The 20164-nt window shown below is 38.1% G+C and overlaps 1 protein-coding gene across 1 annotated transcript; it reads left to right on the top strand.

Moving 5' to 3' along the window:
- The first annotated feature begins 448 nt into the window (after window positions 1-448).
- Window positions 449-2609, top strand: LOC133747467 (aspartate aminotransferase, mitochondrial-like). The gene has a single exon (XM_062175783.1). It carries the CDS (start codon window positions 492-494, stop codon window positions 1782-1784), a length of 1293 nt encoding a protein of 430 aa, XP_062031767.1. The 5' UTR covers window positions 449-491; the 3' UTR covers window positions 1785-2609.
- Window positions 2610-20164: the final 17555 nt, after the last annotated feature.

The following is a 20164-nucleotide window of genomic DNA, read 5'->3' as shown; positions in this document are numbered from 1 at the left end:
AGTTTCTGGCTGGTGTAGTGGCGTAACAGACATCTTTGACTCTGGCATCCCCTGTTGGCAACGGTTTGTGTACTGGGTTGCTTCACTTCCAATTTAGCTCCCTGCTAATGGCTTGGAAAAAGAAGCAGAAGATGGACCAAATATTTAGGCGGCAGCAACCCATGTGGGAGATGTAGATGAAGATCCTGTTTTGGTCTGACCGAACCTTGCCATTGCAACCATCTGGGGAGTGACCCAACAAGATGGAAGATCTGTCTCTTTCTGTCTCCTCCCTCTGTAACTCTGTCTTTCAGATAGATAAATCTTTAAATAATTAGCTGAAACCTAAGAAGTGGAGCCAAATGGAAGGTAATTAGGACATGGGGGACTCTTTCATCATGAATGGATTAGTGGTGTCTAATAGGAATGGATCAGGTTTTTAGAAGTAGAATACTGCGAGTCAGTCTGCTCCGGCCGGCCTGCAGCTGCCCACTGCCCTCTTGCCGCCCACCATGGCCCTGCTGCACTCCGCCCGCGTCCTCTCCGGGGTCGCCTCTGCCTTCCACCCAGGCCTCGCCGCTGCAGCCTCTGCCAGAGCCAGCTCCTGGTGGGCCCATGTGGAGATGGGACCCCCAGATCCTATCCTGGGAGTTACAGAAGCCTACAAGAGAGACACAAACAGCAAAAAGATGAATCTGGGAGTTGGCGCCTACCGGGATGATAACGGGAAGCCTTATGTACTCCCTAGTGTCCGGAAGGCAGAGGCTCAGATTGCTGCAAAAGGTCTCGACAAGGAATACCTGCCCATTGCGGGGCTGGCTGAGTTCTGTAGGGCATCGGCAGAACTAGCCCTGGGCAAGAACAGCGAAGTGGTGAAAAGCGGCCGGTTTGTCACAGTGCAGACCATCTCTGGAACGGGGGCCCTAAGGATCGAAGCCAGTTTTCTGCAAAGGTTTTTCAAGTTCAGCCGAGATGTCTTTCTGCCCAAACCAACCTGGGGAAATCACACACCTATCTTCAGGGATGCTGGCATGCAGCTACAAAGCTATCGGTACTATGACCCTAAGACTTGCAGTTTTGACTTCACAGGCGCCCTGGAGGACATCTCAAAAATTCCAGAGCAAAGTGTTCTTCTGTTGCATGCCTGTGCCCACAATCCCACAGGAGTGGATCCTCGGCCTGAGCAGTGGAAGGAAATAGCAACAGTGGTGAAGAAAAGGAATCTGTTCGCGTTCTTTGACATGGCCTACCAAGGCTTTGCCAGTGGTGACGGTGACAAGGACGCCTGGGCTGTGCGCCACTTCATTGAACAGGGCATTAATGTGTGTCTCTGCCTGTCATACGCCAAGAACATGGGCTTATATGGTGAACGTGTTGGAGCCTTCACTGTGATCTGCAAAGATGCAGATGAAGCCAAAAGGGTGGAGTCGCAGTTGAAGATCTTGATCGGTCCGATGTATTCCAACCCTCCTATCAATGGGGCCCGGATTGCCTCCACAATTCTGACTTCCCCGGATTTGCGAAAGCAATGGTTACAGGAAGTGAAAGGCATGGCAGACCGCATCATTGGCATGTGGACCCAGCTGGTCTCCAACCTCAAGAAGGAAGGCTCCACCCACAACTGGCAGCACATCACCGACCATATTGGCATGTTTTGTTTCACAGGACTAAAGCCTGAACAGGTGGAGCGGCTGACCAAGGAGTTCTCCATCTACATGACAAAGGACGGTTGCATCTCTGTGGCTGGCATCACTTCTGGCAATGTGGGCTACCTTGCCCACGCTATTCACCAGGTCAACAAGTAATTTCTCTGGTGCCAGGAAACAGAGACAACATTCCGTCTTCAGGCTCTGCTGAAGAAGGGAGGGTGGATGGTGGTACATGGATCATTTCAACCACAGAGCATAGCACTCAGCGATTACTTGTGTTTCTCAGAAAAGGACATGTAGTGAAATAGGGCAGAGGCATCCGTGGCTGCTGTCTGGAACTTTGTGGCTCTAAACCAAACTTTTCCCTCCATCCTTTTACCTCCAGCATTTCCAAAAGAGTTTACATGCGCAGGAAAGTCATCACACCAAAAAGACCTGTCCGTCATGCCACTGCAGCGTTTCAGAAGCTTTAACTGAAGCATCTGACAGTGCTAGGGGCTCCTCTGCGGATCCAGCATCAGAATGGCACATGTTAGAGGCTCTGAGAGGAGACCTAGCTTTGTCCTTAACAGTCAGGTGGCCTCATGATTGTCCTCCCGTGGGAGCCAACCATCAACAGGCCATACTGCAAAAATGGTGTTTTGTGAAAACCAGTGAGTCTGTTGCCACTGTAGCAAGAAAAATAAAATGTGTTTCTTGTCTTTTTAAGAAAAGATACTCTTTTCCCTTATCACTGCTATTCTTTTCTTTAAGCACAAAGACCTATAACTAGTCTAGATTTTCATCCCATTCTACTGACTGACTGACCATCAATCCCATCCTATAGGGATTTATTTAAGAATGAAGAACATCTTCTGCTCATGCGTAGCCTCACTTTTCTCCGCAAAGAATGATGGAGAGTTGGGTAACTGCACTTGATTTCTGCATCCTCTTCAATGATTGTTAAATCGCCTCCTGTCGGGATGCTGCCTCTGCGAATTGGACCTCCTGCCTTCATTCGTTGTGGCTGTGCTGGCACTCACATCACGAGTCAGGCAGTGCACAGTAGTACCAGGAAAGAGATGTTCAGGCCTTTGTGTGCTGCCAGATGGACATGGGCCTCACGCTTCAGAAAGATAACCACCATCTGCTCTTATCATGTAGACGTACTGCAGCCTGGTTTCTCTGTTACGATAAAATTACTGTAGATCAAAAAAAAAAAAAAAAAAAGAGTAGAATACTGCTCACAGGGCGGCTTGTTACAAACATGACAGGTCTGGGGCCTCCGCTATTTCTTGCTTCTTCACTTGCACACATGGCCCTTCTGTACAAGACCAGTTGGCTTTTTGTATCTTTTCCATAGTATGATGTAGACAGAGCTCTTGCCAGGATGCCTGGCAGGTAAAGCTGCCACCTGTGATGCCAGCATTCCATATGGGCACCAGTTCCAGTCTTGAATGCTCTACTTCTGATCCCTGTTAATGGCATGAGAAAGCAGTGGAAGATGGCCCAAGTGTTTTGGCCCCTGCTAACCCTGTGGTAGATCTGGAAGAAGCTTTTGGCTCCTGGTTCAGCCTTGGCCATTGAGGCCATCTAGAGAGTGAACCAGTGGAAGGAAGATTCTCTCTCTCTCTCTTTCTCTACTTATCTATGTTCCTCTCTCTCTCTCTCTCTCACACACACACACACACATATTCTGACTTTCAAATTGATAAATATATAAATCTTAAAAAAATAAAAATAGTTTAAATAAAATTTATAAAAGCAGTAGACATAATCAGGTACACAAATTAAATAAATAGATTAGGGTAGATAGATAAAGATATATAGAGTAACAGGGAATAGATACAAATGATGATTGACAGATATATAGATAGATGTTACGTGATAGATGGATATATATACATATTTATATATATGTATATATATATATCCATGGGACTACAGTGGAGGGTTGTTTTCTGAATTAAATAAGATTGAATAATTAAATAATAATTTATTTGAAATGTGATTGGTAAAATATACCTACTCACAAATGGTGATTACTTTTGATATTATTCAGTGCATATAACTAAAATAAAATTAATGAAATACTGATGCATAATGCAAGGATAATTCAAGGTAACTTATTCTAGACCTAAAGATCCATTGCCATCTGAGAGCAAACATGATATTAATATCCATAATATTTTATGGGTGGACAGCTCAAGACTATTTGCATATGACACTTGTATGAAAGATTCTGCATTGGAAGGCAGGGAATGTTGGGAACAGCTTTTATTCAATACTGGTTTCAGTAGCTATTTCAGTACTGAGGATGGGCTAATTTATACTGACTTCATGAAAACTTAAGTTTCTACTTAAAGACAGACTTAGGTCCAGATCACAGATTTTCTAATAAGCTCTGACAAATATATACTCTAATTATACATTTGGACTCTGACACGTCATGGAATAACTTATTAATTCAAGATGTGTTATTGCCTGGTAATGTGAAGTGCATTCGGCATGCATTTATTAGTTGGTATGCAGAACAGAAAATATCTTTGTCCTTATGTGGCTTATATTTTTATGGTGAATCAATCAAATTGGGAAGCAACATTCCTATATAAACCAATAAGATAATTTAAATTGTAATACAAGTGTATGGCTGTGTTCACACTGAAGGTAACAAAATGAGAATGTGAATTGAGAAAAAAAAAAACATTGTGAAATTTACTGCCCATTTATCCTCATAAGAGGTTGCCTAATGCATAATCTGAAGTAGAATCATGCCCCCTAAATTAGCAAGCCATTAAGAGTGAGTATGAAATATGTCCCAGAAAAACTGAAAATTAATCACCATGGGAACACATAATTAAATCAATTAGAGAAGAAGAGGAAACATAGAAAGTAACTGTTTTCACCTCCAGTAACAGTTCAGGTAACATATGAAGAATTATGTCTACCAAGTGCTCAAGAATGTACAGACTATACCTATGTTAACAGTTGAGTAGTAGGTAGCAATAGGGATAGAGAACAGGTAAGTTAAAGCAAAGAAACACTGAAGAACTTAACTAAGCTCTTGCTTCATTCAATGGAAGACCTAAATTTTAACTGCATGCATCATGTTTGTCTTAGTTCATTCAGACTCCTACAACAAAGCATGCCCTGAACCGGATGGATGGGGGTTGTTTCTCACAGTTCTAGACACGGGGAAATCCAGTATCAGTGTACCAGGAGAGCTGATTCAGTATATAGATGGCTCTGACCTTACATGATGAAGGGATGAGCTAACACATTGGAATCTGTTTTTAAAGGAACGAAGCCCAAAGTCTCTTGCCACTTATTTCAAGGCATCTCTTTACTGCAAGCCATGGGATATGCTCCAGCTTTGGGAGTTTGTGTTATTAGTTTAGGAAAATTAATATTCCAGGGCAGTCACTCTAACTCAAGATTCCTAATTACTTCTAAAAATTTCCTTTTATCACATATGATAGCATATTCACAGGGTTCAGGAATTAGGTTTAGGGAATAGATATTTTTAAGGCATGGGGGCTATTATGTGTTCTGTCACAGCTAATACTTCTTCATTACTTTTAATCTGTAGTATTTTATTTTTGAGAGTATTTTTATAATACAGAAAATCGGAGCAGAAAATATAGAGTTCCCACATATCCTTCTCTACCTTCTTCCAGTTTTCTCATTATTACATCTTGCTTTACTACGGTGCAATTTTAGCATTGCTGAACCAATATCAAGGTATAATTATTAACTTAAGTCCACAATTTGCTCTGTACTTTTTTTTGTGATACAATTCCGTGTTTTGATAAACACATAATGTCTGGTACAGCATCACACAGAATAACTTCATTGCCCTAAAATTTCCTCTCTAGAGCCCTTATACAATTCCTTTATTCCTTTCTATAATCCCCTAACAAATGCTGGACATTTGGCCGGCGCCGCGGCTCAATAGGTTGATCCTCCACCTGCGGCGCCAGCACCCCGGGGTTCTAGTCCCCGTCAGGGCGCCGGATTCTGTCCCGGTTGCCCCTCTTCCAGTCCAGCTCTCTGCTATGGCCTGGGAGTGCAGTGGAGGATGGATCAAGTCCTTGGGCTCTGCACCTGCATGGGAGACCAGGAGAAGCACCTAGCTCCTGGCTTCGGATCAGCGCGGTGCGCCGGCCGTAGTGCACTGGCCGCAGCAGCTGTTGGGAGTGAACCAACGGCAAAGGAAGACCTTTCTCTGTCTCTCTCTCTCTCACTGTCCACTCTGCCTGTCAAAAACAAAAAAACAAAATAAAACAAAGCAAAAACAAATGCTGGACATTTACCATCTGAATACTTTCACCTTTTCCAGAATGGCATATACTTAGAATCGTATAGTATTCAGCCTTTTCAGATAGATTTCTTTCACTTACCATTATATATTAAGCTTATGCTATGCTGGAGCAAGCACTTAGCACAAAGGTTTAGGAGCTGTTCTGGATGCCTACATTCCATACACAGTGCCTGGGTTTGCATCCTCACTCTGCTCAGGGCAACAAGTGATGACTGAAGTACGTGGGTCCATACCGCCCAAATGAGAAAACTGGATTGAGTTTCTAGCTTCCAACCTCAGTTTACCCTAGCTCTGGCTTTTGCAGGCATTAGAGTAAACCAGTGGAATGGAGAATCTCTCTCTCTCTGTCCCCCACCCCACTCTCTTTCTTTCTCTCTTTTTCTCTCTGACCTTTAAATAATAAATAAATGCATACATGCATATATAAATAGTACTCAACGTATTTTGTACATTTATTGCTTATGTTTGTATTCCTTACTATGAAGCTTCTTCAGTTGATTGAGTCACCTATAGAAAGACATCTGCGGCCGGCGCCATGGCTCAATAGGCTAATCCTCTGCCTGCAGCGCCAGCACCCTGGGTTCTAGTCCCGGTTGGGGCGCCGGATTCTGTCCTGGTTGCCCCTCTTCCAGTCCAGCTCTCTGCTATGGCCTGGGAGTGCAGTGGAGGAGGATGGCTCAAGTACTTCGGCTCTGCACCCAAATGGGAGACCAGGAGGAAGCACCTGGCTCCTGGCTACAGATCAGCACGGTGCGCCACAGTGGCCATTGGAGGGCGAACCAACGGAAAAGGAAGACCTTTCTCTCTGTCTCTTTCTCTCGCTCACTGTCCACTCCGCCTGTCAAAAAAAAAAAAAAAAAAAAAGAAAGACATCTGAGTTACTTCTAAGTTTTGTAAGTTACCAAGCTACTGCAAATATTAATGTGCAAGGTTTTGCATGTTTATAAGTTTTCAGTTCTTTTGGGTAAATACCAAGAGGCAGAATGGCTGAATCATATGGTAATACTACTTTTAGCTTGGTAAGAATCCTGCCTGCCTACAACAGACACACAAGCAATATGGCTATAAAATTTTGCTTTCCTATCAGCAACGAGCAATAGTTCCTTTTGTCACTATTTGATATTAGCAGTGATTGGGGTTTTAACCAGTCTAATAAGTATGTTGTGGTATCTCATTGTTGTCTTAATTTTCCTCTTCTTAATGTTATATTATATTTAACATTCATATACTTACTTACTGAACATTTGTATAACTTTTTCATAGCATATTCTTGAACTAAATTTTAAAAATCCATTTATATTCTGGAAATCAAGTAAGTATAATCTTACATAAAAGTGATTCACGCATAATTTTTAGAACCTACAAAGGGCTTTTGAAAAGTATAATACTAACTTCTGCAAACCTCTTTTAAATATATCACAGCTAGCTCGCAATCTTTTTTTAATATTTTTGAAAGATTATTTATTTGAAATTCAGAGTTACAGACAGAGAGGGAAAGACAGAGACACCGATCTTCCATTTACTAATCCACTTCCCAGATCGCCACATTGGCTGGGGCTGTACCAGGCTGAAGTCAGGAGCCAGGAGCTTCCTCTAGGTCTCACGTGTGAGTGGCAGTGGCCCAAGCACTTTGGGTATCCTGCACTGCTGTTTTTCTCAGGCCATTAGCAGGGAACTGAACATAAAACAGAGCACCTGGGACATGAACCAGAGCCTATATGGGATACCAGCATTGCAAGCTGTGGCTCTCTGCACTATACCACAACACCAGCCCCACAACTAGCTCTCAGTCTTAACAACAAAGAGTTACAAGAGGCAAAAGCAAGCAGCTTGTGAAGAGGAGAGCTTAGTAGGAAAAATACATACACTACTAAAGAAAAGGGAGGTAAATTCTACAATACTGGTGTTTGGAAGTCTCCTGCTCACCTGTGATTTGTGAGAGAGCTGAACAGATGGTTGTATCTCTCTACATACATCAGACATAACAACTTTTAACTACTTTTGTACTAGAGTAGACCAGAGAAAAGAACGTTTCCTTGGCCCATCACTTACCACAGACGTAGATACTTATGAAATTGATCCTGTTGATATTCTACAAAAGTTGTTCCTCATAATATGCCAAAGGAGGTGAAAACAAGAAACATTCTAAATAGGCTGCTCTTAAGAGAAGTAACTGAGACAGAGAGAAGTCAATGTAAACAATCATCACAATATAACAGCAGTGCTGGAAAAAGATCCCCTCAGTTGTTAGACATAGATTTCTAACATAATAAAATATAATTGCAACTATAATTTAGATATCAAAAGCTACATTGGACATAAAGTAACATTGATTTGCAAGATCACATGAAAGAAATATTTCTCATATAGACACAAATCATTAAGAGTTAAGAACCAACAGGACAATGAAAGATAAAAAACCAAGGACATCTTGAGAGGACTTTACGTATGTGACTTATTACAGATACAAGATAACAAATGACAAGAGATTAAAAACAAAGAATAAATGTAATATGTGTTAATGAAATCAGATTTGGAACATAAAGTATAACTGTAAGACAGAATCAATGAAGATACAAAGCTCTTGGCATATCCTGATAAATACTCTATTTGTATTTATAATTCTACAAGCTATCCAGTGAAAGAGAACATTAGCTATGGAGGAAAGTGGATTAGATTAGATTTGAAACTATTAGCTAAAATACTATAAGTTGTAAGACAAGTGCATAACATTTTCTATTTGAGTTTTTTTTAATAATTAATTAAAAGGCAGAGAGAGAGAATTCCTATCTGTGATTCATTCATCAAATGTCTGAAAAAGCCAAGGCGACAAAGCCCAGGAATCAGGGACTCAGTACAGGTCTGTCACGTGGTTGACAAGAACTGAGCTACTTGCACCATCACTGCACCTTCCATGTCCACATTAGCAGGAAGTTGGAGTAGGAATCAAAATTGGAATTCAAACCCATGTACTCTGCTTTGGCACATGGGCATCCTAGTCAGCATCTTAACCACTAGACTAAGGACCTGTTCCTAAGCAGTCAAATAGTAATTGAAATGGAGAGGCTGAAGTATTATGTACCACATGTGATAAGTATGTTTTTGTTTTTTAAACTGAAGTGGTAAGAGACTTGTGGTAATGAAAACACAGCATTCGTGTGACTAAAATACCTGTACAGCTATAGGAAAACAAAGTTTAAAGAATCTTCTCTAAGGGTCTGGTGTTTGACCTAGAAGTTAAGACACACATATCTGATATCAGGATGCCTATGTTTGAGTTCCAGTTCTGCTCCCAATTCCAGCTTCCCACTAATACACATCCTGGAATACAGCAGGTGATGTTTCAAGTAGTTGTCTCCCTGTCGACTGCATGGAAGACTTGAACGGAATTCTTGACTCTCAGCTACAACTGAGCCTTGTGTGCATTTGGGAAGTGAACCAGTGGGTGAAAACCCTCTCTCTGTCTCTGTTTATCTGTCTCTCTCTGTGTATGTTTTTATGCTTGCATTTGAAAGAAAGAAAGAAAGAAAGAAAGAAAGAAAGAAAGAAAGAGACAGAGAGAGGAAGGAAGGAAGGAAGGAAGGAAGGAAGGAAGGAAGGAAGGGAGGAAGGAAGGGAGGAAGGAAGGAAGGGATTATAGAGTCAGCTTGGAATGTGAATAAAAATCCTAAGTATTTAACCATTCACTTACTTTGCAAAAATGAAGGAGAGAGTAATGAAAATCACAACTATGTTAAGGTAAAAAGATGAAACCTCAAATACATTCCTTATATATAAATTTGGGCACTTTGATTATTATGAGAAAAAATGAAGCTATCATGAAATATACAATAGCTCCATCAGAGAATGATAAATGGGCAAATGCCAAAAAAGAAAGAAAGAAAAATTTCACACGTGTTTGTATTTTTCTTAGCTCCAACATTCAACAGCAGTGTGAACTTCTACAAGTAAAACTAGAAACTTCTTTTTTTATCATCTGTCAAATGGGCATAATAATAATACCAGATTTTTACATCTGTGTTAAAATTATATACTACTTTTCATAATACTTGATGCAGATATAGTTTTCAATAAATACTTGCTAAATCAAGCTCTCAATAAATACTAGCTGTAAAGTATAAATATGCTATTTGAATTTGGTACATTCATGGACAATTTATAAACAAAAACAAAATCTGTACATCAATAATAAAAATGCAATATAATAAAAATACTTATATAATTCTAGAGAAATATGTTACTCTCCTGAATATTTAGGACTGATATCAAATAGGACTGATATCAACACTGATATTTGCAAAATTTTGATACTTACCATGAACATATTAAACAATGGCTTAAACTCCATGAAAATATGTTATTATACACTTGTGTTATCAAGGAACCAGCCCCAACCTCCACTATCCTATTTTGCCATTATCAAAAAACCAACTTCATTTTTAGGCTTGTAAATATATCATCAGAACAGTTCAAGACTCATGTTAAGGCATAATTATATACAGAGACAGCAGGGAATGGCATATTCCTGTGTAAGCTTCATAAAATTGAGGAAAATTCTTTTCCAATAAGTTGTCCTATGGATGTTCATTTATACTTAAATGACAGCACACAGCAATTTTTAAACTGAACAGGACACCCTGATTAGCTTTATCTAATCAAGATTTAAATCCTGAGACTACTGCTAGGAATGAATTCTACTTTCCAAGAAGTGCATAGACACACAAGGGTGTTTGTCTATGAACAACAATAGCACCAAAATTATTGCTTATATTATTAGGTGGGGATAGGCAGTGGGCAGGCAAGTGATAACATCTGTGTTTTTTGATAAGAGGTTTTCTTTCATTGATGTAAGAATTCACGTATTGAAATATTGGATCAATTTTGCTCTGACTTGGTTATTTCTCACAAATAACCTCCATTCCTCAAGGTAGCAATCTTTGAGGTGTGGACTACAAGGTGATGTTTTGGTTTTGGGAGTGGAGTGGCAATGAATGGATTAATGCCACACTCAGGATGATATGTTAGTGATCTCAGGAATTTGGTCCCCTTTTCTCTCTTTTGCTCTTGCTTGCCTTTCTGCTTTGCACATTGAGTGGAAGCAGCACAAGCTCCTTACCAGTGGTTGAGCAGATTATCATCATGATATTAGACTAACAAGCCTCCAGAACTGAGTCAAAACACATCTCCTTTATAAATCAATCACAAGTATTTTGTTATAGAACAGAAAACAAACCAAGGCAAACATGTACAGAAAAAACACTTTTAAAACGTAAAAGGTAAATATGAAAGTACATGAAAATTCAGTAGCAGTTGACATCAAGTTGGTTATCAGTGAGTTATGTGAAAAAAATAAAACTTCATAGAAATACACTATTGGAGCCAGTGCCGTGGCTCAATAGGCTAATTCTCCGCCTGTGGCACTGGCACCCCAGGTTCTAGTCCCAATCGGAGTGCCAGATTCTGTCCCAGTTGCTCCTCTTCCAGTCCAGCTATCTGCTATGGCTTGGGAGTGCAGTGGAGGATGGCTCAAGTGCTTGGGCCCTGCACCTGCATGGGAGACCAGGAGAAGCACCTGGCTCCTGGCTTCCAATCAACGCGGTATGCCGGCTGCAGCGGCTAGTGGGAGGTGAACCAAGGGAAAAGGAAGACCTTTCTCTCTCTCTCTCTCACTGTCCACTCTGCCTATAAAAAAAAAAAAAGAAAGAAAGAAAGAAAGAAAGAAAGAAAGAAAGAAAGAAAGAAAGAAAAAGAAAGAAAGAAAGAAAGAAGAGAAATACACTATTGGAAAGAACTGAGTATAAAGTTAGACTTTGTAGAACCACTTGGTGATAACTACTAAATGAACTAAAATACCTTTTTCTACTTGATTATCTGAGATATATTTCAAATGAGAGTTGAAAGATACATATATTCTAAATTAATCACCGTATAAACCATAGTAGTGAAAAATGTGACATCTATTTATAAACATTAAAGAGAAATTAAAATAATAAACACTTGCAAGGAAAACCTAAGTAGTCATTACAATCACATATAAACACAGCTATGGATATCATATTATATATTTAAATTTCTGGTCATGATTGACTGATAAAAGAAAAATATTCAAATAAATTGTAAAATAAGACTGTAAAAATATTTAAAACTAGTAAATATATATTCTATTTATTGATAAATCTTACCCTATAAGTCAAAACATAATTTACTTTTATATGTATTTAATTTATTCTAAAATATTGATTTGTTTTACACACACACACACACACACAGACATAGCTGACCCTATCCACTACTCTACTACCTAAATGCCCATAATAGCTGCAACTGGGCTGGGACAAAGCCAGAGGTAGGAGGGACCCAATTACTTAGACAATCAGTACCACCTACCAAGATTTTCATTAGCAGAAACCCAGAGTCAGGAGCTGGTGGATATATCAAATCTTGGTACTTTAGAGCACACATTATATTTACAGCTAAAAAAAAATTTATATTCAAGAAAAATACTTGCTTCATGTAATGATTCTAGAAGAATTACAAAATGAAAAGAAATGTTCTTACTACATTTGAAAAAATATTCTAAAACATTATTTTAGTATCAGAAAAACTTCTGTATCAACATTATCTATTAGAAAATATGGTCAGGTAACTATTTTGATATTGTAAATTATGTTATATGAAAAGTCTTCAAAAAACATCAGAGAAAGTGGGATTTATGAAATAATTGTGAGTGGCTTATATAATATTTTTCTCCTCTTAAATTTTAATTCCATTTTCCCACATCTTTTTGAAATATCCTCAGATTAAAAACAAAAAAACCTGGAATTGAATTTTAATCTTTAGCCCACAATTTTAAATATTATGCAATATTAAACAAGGAATGATATGTTTTGAGTATTTATACAGAGTAAATTAAAATGTTACCAAATTTCTGTCTGAAATATCTCTTTTTTTTTTTTTTTCAGAATAATCATTTAATGAAAATGCATATGGTGGCCGGCACCGTGGCTTGATAGGCTAATCCTCCACCTGCGGCGCCGGCACACCAGGTTCTAGTCTTGGTCGGGGTGCCGGGTTCTGTCCCGGTTGCCCGTCTTCCAGGCCAGCTCTCTGCTGTGGCCCGGGAGTGCAGTGGAGGATGGACCTGAGGCTTGGGCCTTGCACCTGCATGGGAGACCAGGAGAAGCACTTCGGATCAGTGCGGTGTGCCCGCCAAGGCGCACTGGCCACAGCGGCAATTGGAGGGTGAACCAATGGCAAAGGAAGACCTTTCTCTCTGTCTCTTTCTCTTCTTTCTCTCTCACTGTCCACTCTACCTGTTCAAAAAAAAAAAAAGCGCATATGGTAACCAATACCCAAAGTTTTCTGATCAAATACTGGGAGATAGAAAATTAGACTTTGAAGCCCAAAAAATCATATTTTGAAGACTATGGTAAATGTATGAATTTCAAAATTTTGTAAGTATTTTTAGTGTTTAACCTATAGTATACTTACGTTTCCCAGCTCAAATCATATCCACAGATTTTTTGCTTTTGTTCTGCTTTCATATATATGATTTCTCCCCTTTTTTTTTTTTTGAACTGGACCCATTTTTCAGCATGAGTAAAAATTTGATTATAGACGATACCATGGACACAGCTTCAATAAATTCTTCCTTGAAAACCTACCTATGATTAGAATAAAATAGAGAAAAAGTTAGGTAATCATTTATTGCTTGCCATTTTTTAAAATATTTGGTTTTATACATTTAAGGCATTTAACATATTTTAAAATGTTTAAGACATCTTTTGGAACACATTTAGATAATAAGAAGTCTATAGTAAAGCAAATTAACACACTGATCATCTCATGTTCTTATTGCAAGAACCATTAGCATCTACTCATTTAACCTGAATCCCATTTACAATACAATATTCATTTGTTCCTAAGTCTCTATAATGTGTATGGTTAATATTTTCACCTGTTTCAAAGTCATCTTTAGAAAAAAAAAATAATTCATGTCCTTCTCTAACCTGTCTCCAAACCACGTTTACCTGCATTCCAAGGTCATCCAAATTTTTATTTAAAAACAAAATAAAGTTCTAGAGATGTTTTATGAAAAAGGAAATAAGTACACATTCTTTTAAGAGAACAATGTAATTGACACTGTTCTGTACCAAGTTTTTAAATTTAATATTTGTTCTGTATCAATGACTAAATGATTTTATCATTCTTTTTCATAAACACACATTATCTATGTGAGATTGTAGCAAATATTTCACCAGATCTCATCACCAAAAACACAACTAGTTTGCTTTCAACTTTTTAAAAACCATATTTTGCTTCCATTTAAATGATGCAATGGTAAATCACCATATAAATAGCTACTTTCCACATTTCTGGGTCTATTTGTAATACAGTCCTGGAATCAAAGTTACTGGGTAGAAATGTTGGTTGCTGTAATTTTGAAATTAAATAAAAATACCTTAAAAGACAAAACATTAACTTTATTAAATAGAAAAACTAGTATTTACCAACCTGGGACTTTCATCAAGACATTGATGAAAGATAGACAGAAATATGACATATTCCATGCTTTTTCACTCCATTTAACCTCTTTTTTTTACTCTTTGCATATTAGAAAACTGACTTTTGGCTTAAATTTTGAAATATATTTACACATGTGCAAAATACTGAATATCGGAAAGCACATTCAATTGTACAAACATTCAGAGGGAAATATTTTTACTGGTCAAACCCTTAAAATAATGAAGCAGCTTGGATTTACTGAATCTATATTGCATCATCAAAGATTGCAAACAGTTTTTTGTGGAGGGCAAGAGATGCTCAAGCAGAATCTTTTTTCAGGGATTGAAACCCCAAGGTTTGCATTCATTACTTTGTTGCTATACCAGGCCATAGAAACCAACTATCCTATGGTAAATATCTTTACAGTAAGCTCCCCTGAAACTCTGCTTTAAAAAATTTGGCTTGGTTCCATTATCTGTTTATGTCACGTAGCTTGCAACAATCTTTTAATTAATTATATTTGTTCACATAATAGATTAGCAAGTAGGAGCTTTTCTTTATCTTGATTCTTATTCATAACAATGCTTCTAAGCTTCCTAATATTATTAACACTTAGTTCCTGACATTTTACTGATGAGAAGAAATCCATGTCCTACTTCATGAAAGTGTTGTTTCTTTAACAATTTGGTTTCTATTCCAAGGTGTCCATATCACTTAGAACAAAGCTTCCCAGTAAATGGCCAGATGGAATTATTTGGTTACTTATACATTAACCCATGTCAGAGTTTTAATTGAACAATGTGTTGGTAATAGAGTCAAGCTGTGTCTTAAATAGCTTTCCTAACAAAGGTTTGAAAATAATTGAGAAGGATATTTTAAATTCACTTTGATACAGACCTAAAATGCATGCATTCTATTTGCTGCTTTATCCATGGTGACTGAAAGAAAAATAAATTTCTAAGTTAAGTAGTGACTGATACTACTTTCTTTTTAATTTATAAAATAAGAAGTACCTGTTAAGTTGCTTTCACTCCAAAGTAGGTTTATCTTCCTACTGCTGATGCCCAGCAGCACATACCTGCAAATCTACCCAAGCAATTCCATTGAAAGAAAGTAGTTTGTGAGTGTTTTAAATCTACTCAAGCAATTCCATTGAAAGAAAGTAGTTTGTGAGTGTTTTTTTCAGAGATCCATTTCAGTGGCCACATGTGAATGCCAGTACTTCAGATAATAATCCCCTTAGCATTTAGAACACTTCTGTCATCCCAAACCCACACCAAATGATGTTAAAATTAAGATTCTAAAGTCATGTTGTAGAGATCAGCGGTTGGCATAAATATAAATATATTGGTAATGCCTTTAGGGTATATCAAAAGACCTGTGACAGTATCAGTTTGACTTTAGAAGGTACTCACAAGAATTAAGAAAGACTGAGTATTTACACTAGCAGTTAGGTCCCACATGAAAGATCCTAGAATAGGATTCCTGTCTCCAGCTCCTCACTCATTCCATTTGCCTGCTACTGCAAATGCTGAGAGGCAACTGTGATGACTCCAGTGACTGTCTTCTGTCATCCTTGGTGGACACCTGCATTGTGTTGCTAGTTCTAGGTCTCAGCTCTGGTTTTTCCAGGCACCCGGGGACTGAACCATGAGTTGAAAGATTTTTTCCTATCTATCCCAACCCTCTTTGCAACTCCCCTATAAAATAAATAAAATAAAATAATAAAATAAAATAAAATCATGAGAGAACACGAAGACTTGCAGTCACATCTAAAATGTATTCACAGTATTATTTCTGATATCCAGTTTCTAAAATAGTAACATTATAGTGACTTGCAATCCTACTTTTCGTCTGATATCAACCAACATAAATTTAAATTGTATATATTTATCAGTCACGAACACACACAAACACATTCACACTGCATAAACATGGGCATGGAGTATAAATTGAATGTGATTGCCCACTTAATCTTTTAATATTAGTTCATTTCTTTTCAAACTATCTATTTCCCTTATTTTATCTAGAAAAATAGTTTCCTCATTTTATCTAGAAAAATGCCCAACCTATGAAAGCAACAATCCTGTCCATCGTCTCTTTTGCTATTGGGTAGTCTCTTTACTAGGTTGTCCCTTGACACCTCAAATCCAATAACCTAGTTCTTTTCCTTCCCCATTTTTTACATGCTAGTTTTTGTAACTTCCTACTTCCTCTAGAAAACTATTTAAAGCATAGTAGCACTAGTTTGGCTTTGTCCCAAGCCTGTTCGATCAGAACTTGTCCCACCAGCTGCTCTGCAGACCAGCTTCCTTGTATCATCCACAAAGACTTTCCCTACCCCTCACCAAGGATTCCAGTTCACTCTTATGTGGCTGCCTTGCAATACAATTTTTGTCTGCAAAGGACTTTGGCTTATTGCCTTGATTTTCTGTTGCTCATTAGCAAATGATTCAACCTGGTTGCGTTATACTTTCTCCTACACTTTTGTTTCAGTTGCAAGGAAAGTAACAGGATAAGCATGATGCGGTCACTGTGACTTAGGTTAAGCCTCTGTCTGAAGTACCGGCATCCTATATGGGAGTCGGTTGGAGTAGCGGTAGCTCCACTTCTGATTGAGCTCCCTGCTAATGAATCTGGGAAAGCAATGAAATATACTTGGGTCCCTGTACCCATGTGGGAGACACAGAAGAAGATCCTGACTCCTGGCTTCTGCCTGGCCCAGCTCTCATCTTTGCATAGTGAACCAGTAGATGGAAGATCCTGATTTTCTCTCTCTCTTTCTCTATCTCTCCTTCTCCCTCATTCTCTCTTTGTCTGGCTTTCAAATAAACAAATAAATCTCCTTTTTTAAAAGTTACATGATAAGGAAGAATGTGCTTGAAGAAGGCAGAGAACAGGAAGCAAAAACGTGTAAGAATAGAAGATGAGGAGCCAGCACTGTGGCGTAGTAGGCTAAGCTTCCTTCCATTTGGGTGCTGGATCATGTCCCTGCTGCTGCTATTTCAATCAAATTCTCTGCTTGGCCTGGGGAAGCAGTGGAATATGATCCAAGTGTGTGGGCCCCTGCACCCACGTGGAAAACTGAGAAGAAGCTCCTGGCTTTTGGCTTCAGAATGGCCCAGCTCTGGCCATTGCAGCCATCTGGGGAGTGAGCCAGAGAATGGAAGATTTTCTGTAAGTCTACCTCTCAAACAAATAAAATCTTTAAAAAAAGAATAGAAAATGAAAAAATTGGCCAAAAATTTGAGCTATAGGAAATTACTGCAATCTCCAGAATGTAGGATATATTGGATTTTTGCAGAGACGAAAGAACCACATTATTCTTCAATATATTTTTCAAAAAATAATGTAAAAGAAGCAAAAATTAACACTGATGTTGTGATATTAAAATGGTTAAGAAAGTATAGATTTTATACACTAGAAAAAGAAAATGATTCAATATTCTGAAGAGAAAAACTGCCATAATGGAGAAAAGTAGATATTATTAAGAAAAATAAAATTGATATATAGCAACAGCATTAATAATAGCATAGTATAGGTCAAATCAACATTATATATAGTAAAGTATAGAAGTATATCACAAAACAACAAGTGTAGGAAAGAAGAAATGGCATGCATTGGAGAAGAAAACATCTAGAGGGTAGGCATTGGGATGCAGCGAGTTAATCTGCTGTTTGGGATATCTGCATCCCATAATAGAGTGCCTGGGATGAAGTCCACTTCCATCTCTGATTCAGTTTCCTGATAATGAACACCCAGGGAAGCAGCAGATGATGCCTCAAGCACTTGGATCCCTGTCACCCATCACCCATGTGGGAATCTGAATCTGAATGGAGTTTCTGGTTCCTGACTTTGACTGTCGCAAGCATTTGAGGAGTGAACCAGTGAGTGAGTTGATTGAAGATCTCTCTCTCTCTCTCTCTCTCTCTCTGTCACTCTGCCCTCTGCTTTTTTTTTTTTTTTTTTTTTTTTTTTGGACAGGCAGAGTGGACAATGTGAGAGAGAGAGAGAGAGAAAGAAAGGTCTTCCTTTTCCGTTGGTTCACTCCCCAATGGCCGCTGCAGCAGGCACACTGCAGCTGGCGCACCGCGCTGATCCGAAGCCAGGAGCCACGTGCTTCTCCTGGTCTCCCATGCGGGTGCAGGGCCCAAGCACTTGGGCCATCCTCCACTGCCTTTCCGGGCCACAGCAGAGACCTGGACTGGAAGAGGAGCAACTGGGACAGAATCCAGCACCCTGACTGGGTTTAGAACCCAGGTTGCCGGCTCTGCAGGTGGAGGATTAGCCTATTGAGCCGTGGTGCTGACCTGCCCTCTGCTTTTTAAAACAAATAAAAATAAGTTTCTTTTTTAAAAAAGCAAGTAAATGTCAGAGATGAAATTATAAAGGAAAAGTTGGTGCATTATTATTGAGAACAAAATACTTAGCTTCACTGGAATCTATAGAGAGTAAATAAAAAAGTCTACGAAAAAGAGTTAATTTGCCGAATTATTTAATTATTTAAAACTCAGTGACATCAATATCAAGAGACACATCAATTTGAATTAAATGATACTAAAAAATCCAAACGTTCCATGAAAGCCAGTGAATTTATAGACAAAGGAAAAAAATGTGTTAAGTTTATCTTCTGTCACACAAAATGTCAAAAGACAAAAGGATAGTAGCTACATTAGTTTGAGAGGAAAGGTTTATGATGTAGGAATTCAAGCCACAACCACTTTGTTATTCATGTGTGAAGGTAATCAAAAGATACTCTTTAAGTATGCAAACTCAGAAAATGTATCAGCCACAAAAACTTCATAAAAAAAACATTCCCTTCACAAGGTTATACTCCAGTCAACTGAGATTAAAAAAAATGTAGGCGTAGTATAAAAGCACTGTCAGAGAATATTGAGAATGCTATACATATATGACATATAAATAACTATTATGTATGTCTACAAATAGAAACTCAAAATACCAGATGTCAACAAATCCTTGAAGCTGATGTACTGGGTAAGATATAAAAAATATACTGCCTTTTCCAGATTACATGAAGGATAGGCAACTATAAATTTATTTTATTATGAAATATTTAAAGAATCATTAAGTACACATTTTACTTCTTTGGTTCTTTTATAGGAGTTTTTATTTACAGAATTAACACATGGTCAGGCAATAATTCAAATACAGCAAGGTACAAAAAAGGTAAGGTTTTAATATTTTGCCCATGTGCATGTAATCTCACACCCATGAGGAAAAGAATATGCATCTGTCTTTATGATTCTTCTCATATACATGTGCAAGATAATTAATTGTGGAAATCTCAAAAATAATATGTTTGAAGTTTATGTACTCAGATAAAATAACAAAAATATTTTACTAGCATTAGTATCACAATAAAATTTCTACAATAAGGAAGTATTTTCAGGAGTTTCTGCTATGTAAAATGATATTAGAACAAGCTTGAAAAATAAATAGGATTAGGATGAAACTTTTTCTTCATTAGAAAGCCAGATAAAGTCCCAAGATAAATGAAAAGTTTGTGGTAAGCTACATGAAAATAAAAATATGATATCAAAATCTATGAAATGCTGCAAAAATCATATTTAGAGATTTACAACACTGGAAGAACATATTAGAAAAGAACGAACATAAAAAAGAACAGAAACAGGACTCAATAGGGAAAGACAGAAAAATCTGAACAATAAAATAGTATTAAATAAAACCCACATAATATATACAGTAT

The sequence above is a fragment of the Lepus europaeus genome, chromosome 2 (assembly GCF_033115175.1).
Source record: "Lepus europaeus isolate LE1 chromosome 2, mLepTim1.pri, whole genome shotgun sequence".
NCBI classification, from domain to species: Eukaryota; Metazoa; Chordata; class Mammalia; order Lagomorpha; family Leporidae; genus Lepus; species Lepus europaeus.
Note: the sequence above shows the minus strand (reverse complement) of the source record. Positions and strands in the feature narration are given on the sequence as shown.